The 20,059-nt window shown below is 35.9% G+C and overlaps 1 protein-coding gene across 8 annotated transcripts in view; it reads right to left on the bottom strand.

Annotated features, from left to right (window-relative positions):
- The window catches only part of LRRC49 (leucine rich repeat containing 49), a 190,740-nt gene that overhangs the window by 168,148 nt on the left and 2,533 nt on the right, over positions 1–20,059 (bottom strand). For 5 of the 8 annotated variants that reach the window (XM_078151234.1, XM_078151232.1, XM_078151231.1 and 2 more), the window contains 5 exons: positions 16,816–16,900; positions 13,689–13,886; positions 13,231–13,333; positions 9,855–10,058; positions 992–1,058 (listed from right to left, as the gene is read on the bottom strand). In XM_078151234.1, coding sequence (XP_078007360.1) covers positions 992–1,058; positions 9,855–10,058; positions 13,231–13,333; positions 13,689–13,886; positions 16,816–16,900 — 657 coding nt within the window. The remainder of the gene's footprint in view (positions 1–991; positions 1,059–9,854; positions 10,059–13,230; positions 13,334–13,688; positions 13,887–16,815; positions 16,901–20,059) is intronic. The other 3 variants (XM_020982071.2, XM_078151233.1, XM_078151235.1) reach the window with 3 other exon arrangements.

The raw sequence follows: 20,059 nt of genomic DNA, 5'->3' as shown, positions 1-20,059 counted from the left end.
CCAGAGCCAGGCCTAGAAATAAGCAAGATTGTCAGCTACCAAAAGCACAATGTACAAGAGAAGACAGGAGTGCACAACCCCGGATGGAGTGACAGTTTTTAATACAGCTTTTTTTAAAGTGTGAATATTTTAGTGTCAGAGAATATTTTAGCAATCCTTATATTTGGTGATCAGAGCCTAAATTCAGGTGGTAACAACAGAAATGAAAAGAAAGTGGACATTTGAAGTTTGAGAGGTATCACAGCAAAATGGCCTGAGTGCTGAACTTGGTGCCAGGAAGACGTGGGTGGGATCAGATCTTGACTCTGATATGGAAAAGCTGTGTAACCTTAAGTAAGATGCTTAACATCCTTGAGTCTCAGTTACGTCATATTTAAAACAAGGACCATAAAACCTGTGGTCCCTAACTCAAGGGATGTCATGAGGTACAAGTAAAATAATGAATGTAAAGTGTTTTACAAACTTTACAGCATTATATAAACTTTAACAATGATGATGAAGACTGCAACAAGGCTTGGTTACAAAACAAATAATAGAAGAATCACTTAGCTGATATACACAATACCTGGGACATTTGCTATAAAAACAGAGGAAAATATAACAACCATATAGTTATATTACTGTTGACCCCATAAATACAAAATTTCATGTATTGTTTCCCTAACCTCCCACCAAATGAATGACACAAATAAAATAAGAATAGATATATAACTGGGCATAGATAGGTACACCAATAAGCAAAAATCAACATGGTCAGGATTTTGAGTTAACTGTTTAATAAAGTTAATTTGCCATTATTCCAGTGAGGAGTTTCTATGATAGCATGTACCTTTGCTTCTTGAATGTCTAAGTTTCAGATAAATCAGTAAAAAGGTCCCTAGAAATTTATATATGTGATCTTATTTTTTTAAAAAAGCAAAAACTAAGAGGAAACATACTTGAAATATACTTTTCTTTGACTCTGTTTCCAAAGAAATAAAAATGGTTATACCTGATTTCCATGAAGGTCCAATACATCCAGGCTTTTCAGATTATCCAGATTTGAGATTTTCTTAATTCTGAAATATTTAAATTTTGACAAAAGTTGCTTTTCATTGATAAAAAAAAATGTACATACTTTATTCTCAGACAAATCTTCAGAAATCTCTCTACTTTGCATCTCGTTCTGAGTTATATGCCAAAGTAGAATTTCATTTTCCATATTTATTCAACTATTCAGAAAAAGAGTATTCGTCTCAGCATATAATGCTGAGTTAGAAGGCACCTTTGAGATCATGTAGTCTAGTCCTTTAACAGTACTAATTATTATTCCTATTAGTTATTAAGATAAAACAGAATTGACTGATCACCTCAAGCTGGTGTACTTGAGAGTATGCTTGGAGTCAGGGAGATCTGTGTTCAAATGTCACCTTACACAATTACTCTATGAGCACAAGTAAATCATTGAGCCTTAGTTTCCTTATCTGTAAAATAAAGATAATAATACTTAAAGTTCCTGTGTCACAGGATTGCTGTAAGATGTAAAACTATTTGCAAGTCATAAAGTATAATATTAGGCTCAGTTTTATAATAACAAAATATAATATGCCTCATAAGCAACAGCCATAAGGTTTTCAATTTTTAATTGATTTTTATGTCAAATGTATTTTCTAAATCAATTCATATTTTCTCATTGATATATATTACAATTCCAAATATAATTTCCTATAGAAAATTATGCTAGTAAATCATAAAAATTCTATTTTAAAATGCAGCAAACTTTATAAAATCACACATTCAAGAGAAATGAAATAATTTTGTAATACTAAGAACTAATATTCTTTGTTATGCTATATCACAATATTAAATACTGTAGTACCTTAAATATATTTGCCTTAGTCTCATGACGCTGTCTAGTTGACTAAAGGACCAAGCAGAGCCTACATGGAATTTGGAAGTCTTACCCTAATTAGTCATGGAATCAGCCTGATTAAAAAGGTTCCTTTTACCTTAGACCTGCTAAAATGTGTAATATTACCTTCATACATAGCAGTAACGATCTGGTTTGCCAGCTTGTGAAAAAAAAATTGAATTTTTACTATATAATGAATAAAATGAGATATAATATTCATTCTCCCTCTACCAATCTACACTTCACTAATCCCTCTTCTCTAAACCGAGAATTCCTGGCCAAGTGTCAATCCTTATACCTATCCAGCTCACACTTAACTCGTCTCTCAACTCCATCTCTTCTCTAAATTTCTTCCAGAACTACCACTCCCTTCTGCTACAACCTGTTGAATTACCAATACATTGTGGACAAATGCCTCTTCCCTCTCCCCACATTATTTTTGCCTCTTCCCTCCATCTCAGTTTAGGAGAAGTCTGACCATGCCCAGGCTCCTTCACTTTAAATACATAGAGTACACTTCTCACTTCCACAGTTTCAATAGAAGCAAGGAGGGAAATAAGTCTAATTAAAGTGGCTGTTTCAGGGCATGGATTCACCACACCTGAATCAGTCAATTAAAGAAGCCAAATTAAGTGCCAAATCATTGAATCACTTTTCTGTCTGCCAAGTGATGGCAGTGACTAAAACAGTGAGGGTCAGGGAGCACTGCCACCACCTCAGCTGCAAGGGCTGCTGAGGAACAGCTGTTAGGCCAGCCTCTGAGGCAGCAGCCACTACAGAAATACAGGAATAATATATTTGTTGCCCTGGACTTGAACTAATTAGAATCCTGCTCTAGAATGTGGTTCATCTAAACCAAGTGAGACTAGCTCACTGAAGAAAGGTAAGCACTCTCATCTTCTTTCTCATATTCATTTTTAATGGCCAATTAGTCACAAAGTCAAACAGGAATTGGCCATTCTTTCATTTCCATTCCCTCATCATTTTCCATTTCATTCCACAACTCTCATTATTTTATTCCTGGATCACTATAATCCTCTTATAGCTAGTCTTCCTCAAGCCCAGCTCTAATCTTTTTAGTCCACATTAATTTTCCTAAAGCCCCACTTTCTTCATGGCAATCTCTTAAGAATCTCTTTTTTAAAAAATCTAGATCTGTGATTTCACTGAAGTAGGAAAGTCCCAAAGGGTAAATTCTCTCTACCAGTGATGAGTAGCAGATGTTCAAAAATATGTAGTCTTAGAAAGCTGCCAGGAGCACTGACTAGTTAAGTGATTTTCACTGGTTCATACAGCCAGTATATCAAAATCAGGATCTGAACTCAGGTCTTCCTGCCTCCCAGGTCAGCTCTGTACACTGACTCCTCTCACTTATATTTACAACTAAATTCATATAGGGATAAGGACTTCATTTGTGATTTCAATGATTTAGGAAACTTCTGGAGGGAAACTGCCTTTACCAATAAAAGTCCTAAAAGTCTTAGTGCAGCTTTAAAGCTTTGAAAGTTTAAAGCTGCACTGAGACTTTTGGGACATCTTGTATCATTAAGAGCTGCAAAAGAAGTGGTGTCAAATTCAATAGAAACAAATCCTACAGATAGCATACTAACTTAGAAAACCACAAATTAATATCATCTATTTTGTATTACATTTTAATTTATTTTGTTAAGCTGTATTAATAGGATTTAGTGAGGTTCGGATTCGCTCCTATAAATGACACTCTCCAATGCACCAGAAAATAATAGGAAATAGATAATTTATTTAGAAGAAGTAAAGCACAGATAGTTTGAATTTGCATAGAAAGCATAAATAATAAGAAACAATAATATAGCACCGATCAAGAGAGTCGGTAATGGAAGAGAATACATCACCAATTCAAGGGAACCTCCAAAATCAATCAACGGCTGGGAGCCCCGTTGCAGCCTGTACAAACTTGAATTGTGTAAAGATTTTCCCGGGCGAAGCGTCCTTCCCGCGGGTGAGGCTCAGCGGGCTTACAGGACGCAGTGTTTTTATATTGTTCTAAACAAAGAAGGCTTGGGGCCAAGAACCCCTTTTTGATGCTTGCGCTATTCATGGTTTGTCCAATACACATCTGACCTTAGCCACGCTCCCATCCGCCTGAGGCTTGGTATTTTGTTTTTTAATAACATCACGTCTCACAAGGAGAGGAGCCAACCCTCCATGTCAACGTGACCTAGGAATGGCTAGTTCCTGGAATGCTAGGCCAAGAACACTCAGGAGATATGGAACGGTCATGACCGAGATTTGAACTGAACCTATTTATTTGAGTGATCTTATTAATTTAAAGGGGAATTTCCAATTTCCATTTCATAAGCATTTCCCAATTACATTTTAATCTGGTTCAGGCTGCACTACAAGAGTTTTGCTGAAGCTGTTGACAGGCTACAACTTTGACACCTCTGTCCTAGAGCACTGAAGTATTAAATGAATTGTTCAATGATGCACAGAAGGTGTTTATCAGAGGCAGGACTGGAATTCAAGTTTTCCTAGCTCAGAAGCTAGTTCTTTATGCACTGCATCACACTGCCTCTCAAGTATACACTGCAACTCATCTATAAGAACCTAGACTACCTCCTTCTAGCCAACTGTATCAGAGTTAAACTCTTTCTAGCTTATAAACTCTTCCACGCCTTATAAGGCCCTCCTCATCTTCCCCTACTCCCCTCCATAAGCCTGGTACTCTAGACAAATTGGTTCTCTTGATGTCTTGCATATATATCATTTCCACTTCCATTCTATATCTTCATTCATGCTTTCTGAAATGCCTTCCTTTTTCCCAAATGTCTAAGGCCCAACTCAAGTTCCACTTCTTTTATAAAGCTTTCCTTGATTAATCTAGCCTGTAGTAATTTCAACCTCCTCTTAATTCTCATGGTATTTTCATATTTGTAACACTTAATTATATACTACTCCTTTTCTTTAATTTTTGTTTTCTTACCAGACTTGTGATTTCTTTGGCTTAAGGAACTGCCAGTAAGGAAACTCCCTATATTAATGGAAATCATCACTTGCTCTGCAATTAATCTTAGGTGCCTCTAGTACTAAGACGTAAAGTACCTTGCTCAGGGTCACAAAGCTAGTGTGTAACAGGACTTGAACACAGGTCTTCCTAACAGAGACCAGGGCTCTATTTATCTCCATGTTATCTCACGCTTTCATTAAAATTCTCACGTATATACGTGTATACCCAGAAAAAGCTGTCCACTCATTGCCTCCACTTCCTCTTCCTGCTTGGATCCTTTGTGACCCTTCTCCAGATCATCTCCTCTTCTCTCTCATATAGCTTCAATTTTTCCCTCTTAACTGGGTCCTTCTCCTCAGCCTAGAAACATATTCAGATTTTCTCCCAAACCTAAAAAAAAAAAATCTTCTTTTGACCCTGCCACACTGATTTTCGGGTAAGAATACCTAGGTTCTATTACATTATTACTTAAGTACATGTGATCTCAAGCAAACTGCTTTACATCTCTGGGCTTTGGTTTCTTCATCTATAAAAGAAGGTGCTAAACTAAATGACCTCTGGATCATCCCTTTCAGCTCTAAATCCTTTAATCCTTCCCTCTACCGTCAAACTCCTAGAAGTTGTCTAAACTTCCATTTATTCACTGCCTAGTCACTCCTCAGCCCTTTGCAATATGACTTCCAATGCCACTAGTCTATTGAAGCAGCTCTCTCCAGGATTACTAGTGACCTCCTATCTTAAAACCAATTGGAATTTTTCCTGTCCTCACCTTCTGTAGTATCTGATAATAATGGTCAGTTTCTTGATTCTCTTTTATCTCTTGAGTTTCATGATACTGCATTCTCATAGTTCTTTTATCTCTCTGATTATCCCTTGTGTCTCACTTTCTAGTTTCTCATCTCTCTTTCTGGTCTGTCCCCCATTCCTTAAATCTGAGGTGTTTCCCAGGGTTTTGTGCTAAGTATCCCTGGGCTCTATGCCTACACTCTCTCTCCTTTGATAGGCTATCCATTCCCATGGCTTCAATTACCATCTTGATACAGATGACTCACAAATCTATATACCCATTCTAAATCTGTCTCTAGATCCCAGTACTACAATTCTAACTGCTACCTGGATTTCTGCTGGATTCTCAACTTTCAACACATCTAAAACTAAACTCATCTTCCTATAAATCTTCACCCCACTCTTACTTCTCTCTATATATTAATGGTATCACCATTTTGCTGGTGCTTATAACTTTGGAGTTGGATTTTTCCCTTGACCTCCCTGTCAGGAAACTGAAGACCAGAGAGGTAAGAGGCTTTGTTTGAGACCATACTGGCAAGTACCAAAGCCAGGTGCTCTAAAGCCAAATCTCATCTTCTCTGCACTGCACCAGGCTGCCCCTGAGCTATTCCATTCCAGCTGGGAGGAGAATTATGATAAGAGCCATTAGGGTAGCTCTACCTCTTAGTAGTCAAGCCATCTGGGGCAATTCTTTTTGTCCCATTGGGCCCCAATATCTTCATTTATAAAAAGAGGGGATCTCGGTTAGATGATCTCTTCAAGTTCTGACAGCCTAGGACTCCACCTCCCAATTTGCCAACTCAAGCCCAAATAAACCCACCTCAGGGCCAGTTGATGGGAAGTTACCACCACCACTGAGTGCTCTTTGAAGCAGAGTAATGACGTATTCTTGTAAGTGTCCAAAATCACCATCAATAGGAAAGCCTCACATCTATAAAGTAGTAGCACTGGCACAGTTCATTTCTTATAATCTTCCTCCACTTCAAATCCTTTCATTCCTGTTTTGTATCTTTTAACAATGTTTTCCAATCACCCTTTCTTGGGAACTTTCTATCTGCCTTTATTCCCAGAATACTTATTTCATCTTGTCAAAGAATTTACCCATCATCTAAATAAGCACTAGACTTGGAGTCATGAGACCTGGACTCTAATCCCAGATCTTCCAGCAACTAACTAGATATGACCTTGGGAAATATCCATGAAACTTTCTAGCTGTGTCTCCTCATCTGTAGAAGAACTGACAATATAAACTCTAATTCTAAATAATCTTCTAGTTCTAAGATAATATAATTCTATAAAGCTTTCCAACTCTAAATGTCTATTATTTTATCTTCCAATGATTCTAACAAAACAGTATAAACCAATATTCTTGTACACCTTTCACCTTCTCCTTTAAAAAGGGAAATCAGTTTGGATTAATAGCATACATAAGCCTGATGATCACTTTAAGAAGAATAACAAAAGTAACATATAATCTTCAACAGTTCACACAGTGAATGTAGCATATAAATATATAATGGTTCCTGGGCATCCTAAAAATGCTTACCTCTATCACTCTCTCTGGGTTTCAGCAATTAGTAAGGTGTCAGTCGGGTATTAATTGCTGCAAGGTATCAGTTAACCTTATTCCCACTTCTCCCTTACTCTCCTACAACATATCTAATAAAACTCTTCCCACATTTCACAGGCACTCCTTCACAAAGTAATAAGCTAAGGAAGCAATATTCTAACAAAAAAAAATTCTGCTCACCTGTCCCCATGCCTATTTCCAGCCATGCCTGGATTATTTTAACTTATCAAGTACAGAGAATTAAATGTATTCAGTCATATTTAAATATTAACTATTAAAATGAAGTTTCAAATCTCAACTTATGAAGAATTAAGTAGAGACAGAATGGAAAATCAGGGAAAAGTTACAAGCTGCTTACTCAAAGGACTATCCTTATAAGTACCATAACATTTATTTTTAGAGGTAGCTATTTCTTGTTTAATAGTAGAATAATTATAGGAAAGAACTTCCAAATATATTCATGTGTTTTGATGGTGTCATGATAACTACAGGGGGGAAAAACTCAAATTTAGGCAAATTAGAATGCTGAATGGTCAATAATTAGAATTTCACCTATGTTATTTTTAAATATATGAAATCAATGCTATCCCTTTTTTTTTTTTGGCTAGGCAATGGGGTTAAATGACTTGCCCAAGGTCACACAGCTAGTAAGTGTTATGTGTCTGAGGCCAGATTTGAACTCAGGTCCTCCTGACTCCAGGGCTGGTGCTCTATCCACTGTACCACCTAGCTGTCCCTAAATCAATGCTATTCTTAAATGACATGTTCATATATCATTCTAATAATATTAGGTTTAACTAATTGTCTCTCCAACTTTCAGATTTCAATAGACAAGCCATTATAATTCTCTTATTTGGTTGCACAGTTGCTATGTTGTTTTCGTTTTTTTATAAAAATACTATAAAATTATTCCTGTAATTTTGATTGGATAGCATTATACATCTATGCAAAGCTGAGTAACTTAAACATCATTTGTGAAATACTTCAATTATATACAGCTTGTAGCTTGAAACTTCCTTCAATGATTGTATACCTGAATCATCTACATGTTCTAGACTGCAGTAGAAAAGTAAGGGGAACAGGTGCATTAAAGAAGTCAAGAAGAGCCAAGATGTGAGGACAAGATCTTTGAAAAAAAGATCTCTTCTCATTTTAGTCTTAGATAGTGGCAGCAAATAGGGAATCCAAGATTCATCCAATACAGGAGAACTAGAACCTAACTGGGACAGGGGCCACATCTCTGTTTCATCACACTTCACTTTAGAGTCATTTTTAATTTTGCTAATACGTTAAACAAACCTCCCTTGTGGGTGTGGAAGGAGCTATTTGTTGAAGCTGAAAAAGTACAAGTCTTTGGTTAAAACAGTAAATTAAAACTAAAATTAAAATATACATATATACACATGTATGTATATATAGATGAAAATCTCAAGAGAGTTAGCAATTTTGGGTTACACAATATGTTGCTGGAGATACAGAGTATCTCCATGATAGGTAACATTAAGGGCCCAGGTTATCCATTTAAGGATATAAATTAAGTACTTCTCAAAAATGCCAATATGTGAATAAGAATCTATCTACCAGCCAACAAATATTTACTAAGTGCCTAGCAATCAAAAGAAATCAAAAGTATAACACAGAATTTAAAATAAAAAAAGCTTGGAGCCTGAAGCCTGCAATTTGGATAGATGATCTCTCAAGCCCCATTCAGGTCCAAATGCTATGATCTTATCTCCTGCCATCAATAATCACTTACTCAATAAGCTTCCTATTGCCTACTTGATCAATATTAGTAATTATTAGTATTCTTTAACATGGTTTTTTTCTTATTTAAAATGGGTTTCTCACACACACACACACACACACACACACACACACACACACACCCCTTTCCAGTCTTCTTACACCTGGCAATCCAATGACACTGGGCCTCCTTGCTGTTCCTTGCTCCAAGCACACCATCTCCTGACTCTGGGCATTTTCACTGGCTGACTGTTCCCCACACCTGGAATGCTGTCCCTCCTCAGGTGTACCTGCTGGCTTCCTTGAAATCCCAGCTACAATCCCAAATTCTACAGAAAGCCTTTCCTAATCTCTCTGAATTCTAGTGCCTTCCTTCTGTTGACTATTTCCTATTTACACCTATATATAGTTTGTTCATACATAGTTATTTGCATATTGTCTCCTCAAGGGCAGGGACTGTATTTTGCCTTTCTCTGCATCTCCAGCAACACTGTATTGTCCCTGGCACACTAGAGGCACTTAATAAATGTTGATTGACTGACTCACTCCTAGAAAAGCAAATAAAATAAGAATGGATGAGGGCATCTATAAAAGATCAGAAAGCCATAAGACTATCAAACTGCCTAAAAATCACTGCTGAAGATTTAAAAAGTACTATATTGGGTTGAACTAGATGATACGTAAGCCCTCATGCAGCTCCAAAATCTCTAACCTTCAAACAGCAATAATTGAAAAAAAATGCTGATCTTTTCGCTTGAGTCCCATCTAAAAACCCAAGTGCCAAATATTAGTGCTATAGATACAAGTTATAAAATAGACATTTAAAGTCTTCTCTACTGAATAACATTATAAAATATGCCTCTTACACATCATACCTGTTTTTCCCCAACAAGAGAACACGGAGGGACCTAAGTGTAGAAAGCCCACTTATTTCCTCAATTTGGTTATCATATAAATCCAAGAATATGAGGCTTTGAAGGTTAGAAATATTTTGAATCCGAGTTATAAAATTGTGTTGAAAGTTCAACAGACGAAGGTGTTCTTCCCCATCAATCACAGGACAAACTGTCAGTTTTTGCCTAGAATATGAAAGAAAAAGATATTAAAGGCCACATCTTGCTGCTCTTGTTTCCATCCTAATGCTGTACTAATGTATGTATTTCTACTATCAATATTTGTACATTCATTGTGTGTGTGTGTGTGTGTGTGTGTGTGTGTGTGTGTGTGTGCTGATAAGAAAATTGAATATAAACTCTTGGTAGTATATCACTATGGGGTGCACAGAGTTTGTGTTAGAATTCCTGTCCTTAAAGAACTTTCAAACTTGTACATAAACAAGACAGACAAATATATATCAGGAGGAGCAAACTGAAAAAGATATATACATACACACACACACACACACATATATATATATATATATACACATATATACATATATATACACACATACACACAGAATCAATACATAACAAATATTTTAGAAGTAATAAATATCTATTTTGGGGCAGCTAGGTGGCATAGTGGATAGAGATATGGCCCTGGAGTCAGGAGTACCTGAGTTCAAATGTGGCCTCAAACATGTAACACTTACTAGCTGTGTGACCCTGGGCAAGTCACTTGACTCCATTGCCTAGCCAAAAAAAAAAAAGGAAAAGAAAAAGAAAAAGAAAAATTCTTTTAAAAATAAATAAATAAATAAATATCTATTTTGAAAGTCACTAATGGTGTAGTGATTAAAGAGCTAATCTCAAAGTCAGAAAGACCTAAACTCAAGCCCTAGCACATATTGACTGTGGAGCCCTGAAAAGTCACTTAAGCTCTTAGAGTTGCAGACAACACTCTACGACTGTAAGTCACTAAGAAGGTGCCGACCTTCATTGGTAGAAGGAATTTTCTCACCTGAGAATTCCCTATATCAATTAAATCACAGGTCTGGTTCCTATCCCTAAATATCTATTTACATAGAAGGGATGGCTATCTGAATGTCATGGGAAAATATCCATTGGCAACAATTCTAAATAAAACTGTAAACTTTTTAAAAGACTTTTAAACTAAATGCTACTTGGACTGGGGAAGAAGAAGGAGGGGATAGCAAAGACAGAGTATTATAGGCTGCCAAAAAAAAAACCAAAGAAGTACACCCCCTGGTAGCCCTGAACAACACCTATGTTAGAAAGAGAAGCCAAAAAGGCAGCTTCTTAATGAGGTCCAATTTATTTTGCAGTTTAACAAAGGATAAAATGAGCTTTTACGAAAAACTTCCATGAAGACCTAAAATATATGTCATTGTGTTCATCCCTAACTTAGGATCAGAGAATTAGAGCTAGAAAGGGTCAGCTTAGAGTTTATCTGATCAAAATTGTTCATTTTATAGATGAAGAAACTGAGGCCCAGAGAGGTTAAGCGACTTGCCCATGGACACACTGGTGGTGAGTACCAAAGGCAGGATCTGAACCTAAGTCTTCTGACAACAAATCAGCACTCTTTCCAATGCACCATGATGCAAGGGGAAAATTTCTCCTCTTTCCTCTCATACTGTGAAATAGACTATTATACAAGGGTGGGTATAAAACCCCAATTTTGTGTGAATTCTGTATTATACAAAAACTAGCATCTTTAAAATACACATAAAATATCATAATATACATGTAAAGAACATAGTATAAAAAGGTTCAGGACATTTAATGAGTCTTAAACATTAAAGCTGCAGATATTCTTTTGTGATTTGGGGGAAGGAGAACAGGAGGGGAGGGTTCTGACTGAGGCTGCCATTAGAAGCAGGAATCCAAAAGGAGCAGGGGTATTGGGAGGGGAAACATTTACAGCTCTATCAGTGTGGAGACAGTCTGAGTAGGAAGCTGATTGTAACAGAAAAGAAATATTTATAGTTTAATTTTGTGCAATTTTAAAGCAAGATGAAAAGAAATCAGACATGACTGACATTCTGAAAGCTATCAGAATCAAGGCACAAATTAACAGTATTTCTAACTAAATTATGCTGGCTGGTAGGGCTATAATTTTAAAAGAAATATATTATTAAGAAATTGGTTCAAAATAGATATTATAGTTATTTTAATAGTTTTCATTTTATTTTCTAAGTATATCAAATTCACTGCATTTATTCCTTTTTATTACCACATTTGATGAAACTGGTTTATAAATAATTGAATTTTTGCTGATAAAGTATGAGTATTCCATTTCTTGGGGCAGCTAGGTGGCACAGTGGATGGAGTGCCAGGCCTAGGGTCAGAAAGACCCATCTTTATGATTTCAAATCTGGCCTCAGACACTTACTAGCTGTGTGATCCTGGACAAGTCACTGAACCCTGGTTGCCTCAGTTTCCTCATCTGTAAAATGAGCTGGAAAAGGAAATGGCAAACCACCCCAGTATCTTTGCCAAGAAAACCCTAAATGGTGTTCGGACATGACTGAAAAACAACTTAGCAATAACAATTCCATTTTTCATTTATGTCTTCTCTATGTGTGTGATTCCTAGAGTTGGAAGGGACAAGCAAATCCTGAGGTTTTTTGGTACCAAAATATCTTAATCCTGCCGGGATTTGGATATCAGTGACAATGAAGGGCTGTGGTAATGCTGTAGATTTTTAAAAACTTAGACAAAAATGACCACAAAATATTAGAAAATGATGTTGCAGATGTGCTGCATATCATTGTTAGACAGTATTGGAAATACAAAAAAAAACTCAGGTTAGAGAAATGCCACTGAACTGGACCCTCAGTTTCACACCACATTGAAGGCTTTTTCTATCCACACAGCTTGTACAGGATGTTGTGCTGGTGGCAGCTGCGCAAGGGTTAACGTTAGTACAGGCAAATGAAGGTTCTCTTTTGTATGCCATCTAACATTGGCCAGAAACAGGGAAGTTTCTTCCTGCTTTCCCGATCATAGTACTATACCTTTCCAAATCCACAAATAAAAACTAACCCAGCCACAAACTGTACCATGGATTTGTAGTCAGAAGGGCAGCACTGGAATTCTGGCTTAGTAATCAACTACCTATATGCATGGGTAAGTCTTTATGCTTGTACAGTCCTCAGTTTCCTTGCTTGTAGAATGGAAGGCCTGGACCCAATGATCTCTAAAGTCCCTTCCAGTTCTAAATCTTATTATTTTGGTTTTCTCTCTCTCAAAATCATTGCTCTCTAAATAGTGCTATGATAATATTAGCTTCTTTTGCTGTAGATTCTGAATTTTTTCCAATTTCAGTAGCTTTCAAGGGCCTTACCTTTCTAAGGTCAACCTATCTGAGTAAAGAATTTTCTCTTCATTAGAACGATGAAGAACTGGAAATGCAGGCATTGATGAGCTCCCCAAGTAGACATGATCACCTATTGGAAAATAACATATAAAACACTCAAATTCCAAAATATTTTATACCAAAGCAGTTTTACATTCTAATTCCCTTATCTGCCAATACCTCTTTTAGAATTTGGTTATTCTATACCTTTCCTTATTTTAAAATTGTTAAATACGAGATGCCTTTTTTTTCCCAAACCAAAACTCTATGTTGTATCCATTCCAAATAATTTTCTCTTTACCTCATATATAAATTCAAAGTAAAAAACTGCTCTTAACCTGTCTGTATTTAAATATATATGTACATAGATATTCAATAAACTAGTACTCCTAATCTTAAATTTTAAAACACTCTTCTAGTTTAGCAAGATGATAATCTTTCATTACCAGATACATTTGGGCCAGCACTGTGACAGCCCTGTCGAATTCTGGATTTTGTAGGTGTCTGAATGGAAGAATCTCCAAATGCTGATAAAGAGTTTGCACCACTTTTCAGTTCCAGCCCACAAAGGTCTGTCATGTTTGTTGTGGATGGGACGAATGATGGTTTGTTACGAGGTGAAGGACTTATTACTCTTCCATCCCCTTCAAAATATTTTAAAAAGTAATCATAAACTAGACAATATAATTCTGATTTCAGAAATAAATGGAAAATTTGTTATAGCACATGTTCTTCATAGCATCATTTAGGTCAGCTCCTCGCACATTTTTGTTGTTGTTCATTAGTGTACAAAGAAAAGGCAAAGAATGAATGAATGAATGAACAAAGCATTTATTAAGTAAGCATTTACTATGAAAACATAGTAAATGCTTAATACACATTTTCCAATAAGGTCTTTAATAAACACTTTTTTCATTCATTGTTTGCCTTTTCTTTGTATACTCAGTTCTATGGACAGGACTGCAATTAAGCTTAAAAAAAAGAATTCCATCATTCTCAATAAACATTTATTTGTTGCCCAGAGAACATATAACTTTTCTATAGCACTTTAAGGCTTACAATGCATTTTCCTCATAGCAACACAGTGAGGTAGATAATAGAATATCATTGTGGGGTGGATGGAATTTGAGTTGGATGGAATCTTTGCCCTCATAGTGCTTTAAAATCTGCATGCAAACGAGATAAATAAACATATATTAGAACAAGCAAATTGAAAGGGAAAGGCTCTCTGCATATATGAATGAATGGAAAAATCATTCATTTAGTACTTATTATGTGCTAACACCATGCTATGCACAGAGGATACCAATACAAACCCAAGATATTCCCTGCCCTTGCAGAACTTAACATTCTAATAAGGAAAACACTATACAGGATGTTCCAAAAACCTAAAATTGCACTGAGATTTTTGGAATATCCCACGTATATACAGGGGAGTGGTGTCCAAGAAGGTGTGTTTTATTTTAAAACAAAGAATGAATAAAAAACAAGTATCTATTAACATTCTTCATAGAATGAAAGCTGATCCACACATGGAAAGTTAATGGTGACTATATGGTTTGGGGAGGGTGGGGTGTTCTCCTGGAAGAAATTCCTTTGAGGTGGGCTCTAAAGGCTAAAAGAATATAGAATGACAGACATGGAGAACAATCTAGACAGTATGAATCCACAGACGACATCAAGTAGATATGCCTGTTTGGAGTAGAGGATGTGGATATATACGTTGTGGGAAAAATAGATAGGAAAGTTTACAATGAATTCTTCTACTTAAATAACATAGTAAAAGAGAACCAAATCAACTTATCCAGCCCATATTTTTTGGAAGGGTGACAGTACAACATCAGAATGGCATAAAGTCCTAGAACAGGGATGGGGAACCTGCAGCCACATGTGGCCCCCAGGTCCTCCAGTGTGACCCTTTAACTAAATCCAAACTTCTATTATTTTCCTATTATGCTAACACCATACACATATGATTAGGCATTATGCTCTAAAAAATACATTGTAATGTTCTAGAACATGCTGAAGATATAGAAAGCATTAGTATTTACAGGCCTTCTATTTGGCTATGAGAGTTAGCTTAACATAGATTTTAAATCCAGTTTCCTGAATCATAAAACCAATGTCATCAATATGTCACACATCAAGAACCTGGACAGTCTTCAATAATGAGGCTTGCATATACCCCAAGGAGATCAGTGGGGGAAAAAGTCTCTATGATACACCAAAACGTTTATGGCAGCAACAAAGAACTAGGAACAAAGTAAAGGGCCATCATTTGGGAAACGGCTAAATTGTGGTATATGAATGTAATAGCATACTACTGTTCTCTAAGAAAAAATGACTATGATAAACACAGAGAGGCAAGGAAAGACTTACATGAACTGAAGCAAAGTGAGGTAAGCAGAGCCAAGAAAACAACATACACATGATTAAAACAATATAAATGGAAAGAAAAGCAACTATAAAACAACTGAAAATACATGTTGCAAAATTATGAAGAACAAACTTGGCCACAAAGAAGAAATATGACAAGACACCTCCCCCCTCCCCTAATTCATGGAGAGTTAACTGCCAGTCATTCAGAGATAAAGGGGCTACAGGGGTGGAAGACTGTATACAATGTCATTCATTTTTTAAATATGTGTTTTTTATATATTTAACATATATTGATTGGTTTTGTTGATTTGTTCTTCTTCCTCTTTTTTTAAAAATCCTTTTATTATAAAGTATGGCTTTCTGGGAGTGGTAATTGGGAGGGATACAGCATACCAGCTAGGTGATGTAAAAAGAAAACACCAATAAAAATCTACTTTTTAAAAATAATGAAGGCCTAGAAAGGAGGCAGTCTATCAGGGCTGAAACACCATTCACCAAGAGATTAGTGCAAATTAGATATTATCAGAAAACCCCAAGCAGCTCCTATGTGGTAACTAATCACAAGCACAATAATAAAAAGAAATAGTTGAAGTATTCAATGAAGAATCTGAAACAATAGGCTATAATTGCAGATGCCTAGAAATTAATGCAACTGGACATATAAAAAAGAATATAAGTCAGATTAAGAATAAGACACAACTGATAAACAACCAAATAAATTACAATGTATTTTCTAGAGCATGATGCTCAATCATATGCATATGGTATTAGCATAGCAGGAAAATAATTCTTTTTCCCATCTACTCCCTTTTCTCTCCATTTTTTCCTCTATTTCCCAAAACAATTTTCTCCCATACTTCTCACTTTTAGCAATTAGCTTTTCATCCAAATTCCATTATTTGGAACTACAGCCATTTCCCTCCCTTCCCTTTGTCATAAACTCAATTTTATACCCCACCTAAGAACCAAAAAAATAGCAACTGCTATTTTGGATTATGAACATTTTACCATGTTCCATTTGTGAAATCAACTCTGAACTAAACAATATCTAAAATAATCCCAGACCAAACCGTTTCTAATTTATCTTTTTATTTTGCTATTAGGAATTCTACATTTACCAAAAATTAAACTAATTCAAAGAAATATAAAACAAATCAATCTCTGGCCATTGAAATCTCTGGCCATTGACAATACCTTGTCTGCTTGAGTAGTTTTTTTCTATATCATGTTGCAAAAGTCGATTATGGAAAGATGAGTCTTTACTTAGCCTGAGTTCAAACTGCAAAATATTGTTTAAGAAAAAAGATTGAGAGAAAATGTAATAAATAATAATGTACATCATAAAATTAAATATCACTGAAAACTGTCACATTATAATCCCCCAAAAATTCATTTTGAAAGTATGGTATAACAAAAATGAGCAGTATATTTGAATTTTCTAAAATGTGTTATCAATCAATCATTCAATAAACATGAAGCACTTATTACATACCGGATACCATACTAAACACTGGGGATACAAAGATAAAAGCGCCCTTAAGGGAAACAACACATGTAAACATATATGTATGTATGTACATACAAAATAAACACAAAATAATTTTGGGAGAAAGATACTAGCAGCTGAGGGTACCAGGAAAGACTCCAGACAGTGGTACTGGAGCTGAGCCTTGAAGGAAAGTAGGAATTCTAAGTAGCAGTGGTAAGGAAGGAGTTCACTCCAGGAATAAGGAACAGCTGGCACAAAGGCAGGGAGATGGGAAAGGGACTGTCACATGTGAGGAACAACCAAAAAAGCCAGCTTAGCTAAATGATAGCATACAGAAGGAGGATAACATCTAATGAGACTGGGAAGTAAGACTGACAGCTGGTTTTGAAGAGCCAGAGGCGTTTATATTTGATCCTAGAAGTAACAGGGAGTCACTAAACCTTACTGAAGAGAAGAATGACATGATCGCTTAAGGAAAATAACCTTGGTAGCAGTGTGGAGGAGGGACTACAGTAGGGAATCAGTTATGAGGCTAATGCAATAGTCTAGGCAAGAAACGACGAAAGGCCTGTCATGTGGCAGTCATGTGAGAAGACAGGAGGTAACTGATGTGAGATATGCTGTGGAAGCAGAAATGACAAGAATTGGCAAGTGATTGCATAGGCAGGGTAAGTGACAGTGAAAACTGAACATGACGCTAAGAAAAGAAAATGAATCTAAGACTGAAAAAGAAGGTGGGCTGGTCATACGGTGAAAGCAAGAGATAACTAGTTGACAATCCACATGTTCCAATGGTATCCTCACAGTAAAGAGGGTTTCTAGCACCTTGTTGGAAATCAAACAGGATGTGCAGGTACAAATTGGCTTACAATCTGTATCCCCAAAGCAGAAAGCTGCGAAACAATTTTCACAGCCAGTGTCTCTGATAAAGGCCTCATTTCTAAAACATATATAGAGAACTGAGTCAAATTTATAAGAATATAAGTCAATCGATAAATGGTCAAAGGAAATGAACAGGCAGTCTTCAGAAGAAATTAAAGTTATGTATAGTCATATGAAAAAATGCTCTAAATCACTACTGATCAGAGAAATGCAAAATGACTCTGAGGTACCACATCACACCTATCAGATTGACTAAGGACAAAACAGGACAATAATAAATGTTGGAGAAGATGTGGGAAAACTGGAACACTAATGCATTATTAGAGTTGTGAACTGATCCAACCATTCTGGAGAGCAATTTGGAACTATGCCCAAAGGGCTATAAAAATGTACATACCCTTTGACCCAGCAATACTACTTCTAGGTCTGTATCCCAAAGAGATCATAAAAACAAGAAAAGGATGTACAAAAAATATTTATAGCAGATCTTTTTGTAGTAGCAAAGAATTGAAAATTGAGGGGATGCCCATCAATTGTGTAATGGCTGAACAAGTTGTGGCATATGAATGTAATAGAATGCTATTGTGCTATAAGAAATGATGAGCAGGAAGGCTTCAAAAAAACCTGGAAAGACATATAAACTGATGCTGAGTGAAATGAGCAAACCAGGAGACCACTGTACATAGTAACAGCAACATTGTGCAATGACCAACTTTCATAGACTTAGCTCTTCTCAGCAATACAATGATCTAAGATAATTCCAAAAGACTCATGATAGAAAATGCTCTCCACATCCAGAGAAAGAACTATGGAGTTTTATTGAATGTAGATGGAAGCATACTATTTGCTCTCCTTTTCTTTTATTGTTTTGTTTTGTTTCCTCTTTCTTGTGGTTCCTCCATTTGGTTCTAATTCTTCTTTACATCATGACTACTGTGAAAATAAGCTTAATATGAATGTTCAAGTAGAGCCTATATCACATTGCACACTATCTTGGGGAGGGAGGAAAAGGAGGGGAAGAAAATTTAAAACTCAAAATCTTATAGAAGTGAATGTTGAAAACTAAAACTAAATTACTTAATCATTTAAAAAAAAGAAAAAGAAAAAAGTGGATAGGAATCTGGAATAAAGCTGTTTGCCATGACAAAAAAAAAACACTTCTCTCAACTGTATTTAAAAAAAAATCTGTATCCCCAGAGGGAACAGCCACACTAATGGGATCATGGGTGCATTTGAGTAACCAAGTTCAAATCAAAGTAAATAACTGAGAGGAAAGGAAAGGGAATAAGCATTTATATAGCACCTACTAGGCACCAGGGACTGGGTTAAGTGCTTTTTACAAATCACATTTGAGATTTCAATTGAGAATAGTAATATTAAAGACACATTTCAACTAATAACTGAAGTATGAATATATACTTTAAAATAATTGTCAGTCATATATTATCAACATATTTTACATAATATGAGTTTAAAATATTTTGAAGTATCAAGGGTTTAAGTGTCATGTAATATCATATGGTACAAATATACTACAGAAAAGAAAAAGAATAGTTCAGGAAGAATTAAAACTATCCATGTAGTTCCTGACAACCTATTTTAATGGTAAAGCAATATCCATCCAGAGATGGATATTGTTATATTAATAAAATGATTTAGTAAATCATGCCATGGAAGTCATTATTTATTAAAGGAAACCAAAAATAGTTTGCCTGCCAAATTTTCCCTTTGTTTTCTCGTGTGCACAGAAGTCACGCAGGTCTTGCCTAAATGACAGATGGTGTCCATCTTAACCCTTGCTATGTTCTCAGTCTCCAGCCCTATCCTTTATCCTCCAATAAAGGGGAAGTAGCATGATATAATAGGAAGAATACTATACTCAGAGTCAGGAAATACCTGGGTTCAAATCCTGCCTCTTACACTGATTTATCATGTGACCTTAAATCACTTGACCTCTCTGAACCCAAGTTTCTTCATCTGTAAAGTACTAATACCTGCAATCCCTCTCTTACATGGTTGTTATGAGGAAATACTTTCTAAAACACTTCTTGTCATTTTGAGGTAACA

Source organism: Phascolarctos cinereus, unplaced genomic scaffold (assembly GCF_003287225.1).
Source record: "Phascolarctos cinereus isolate Bilbo 61053 unplaced genomic scaffold, phaCin_HiC Scaffold_3;HRSCAF=262, whole genome shotgun sequence".
NCBI classification, from domain to species: domain Eukaryota; kingdom Metazoa; phylum Chordata; class Mammalia; order Diprotodontia; family Phascolarctidae; genus Phascolarctos; species Phascolarctos cinereus.
Note: the sequence above shows the minus strand (reverse complement) of the source record. Positions and strands in the feature narration are given on the sequence as shown.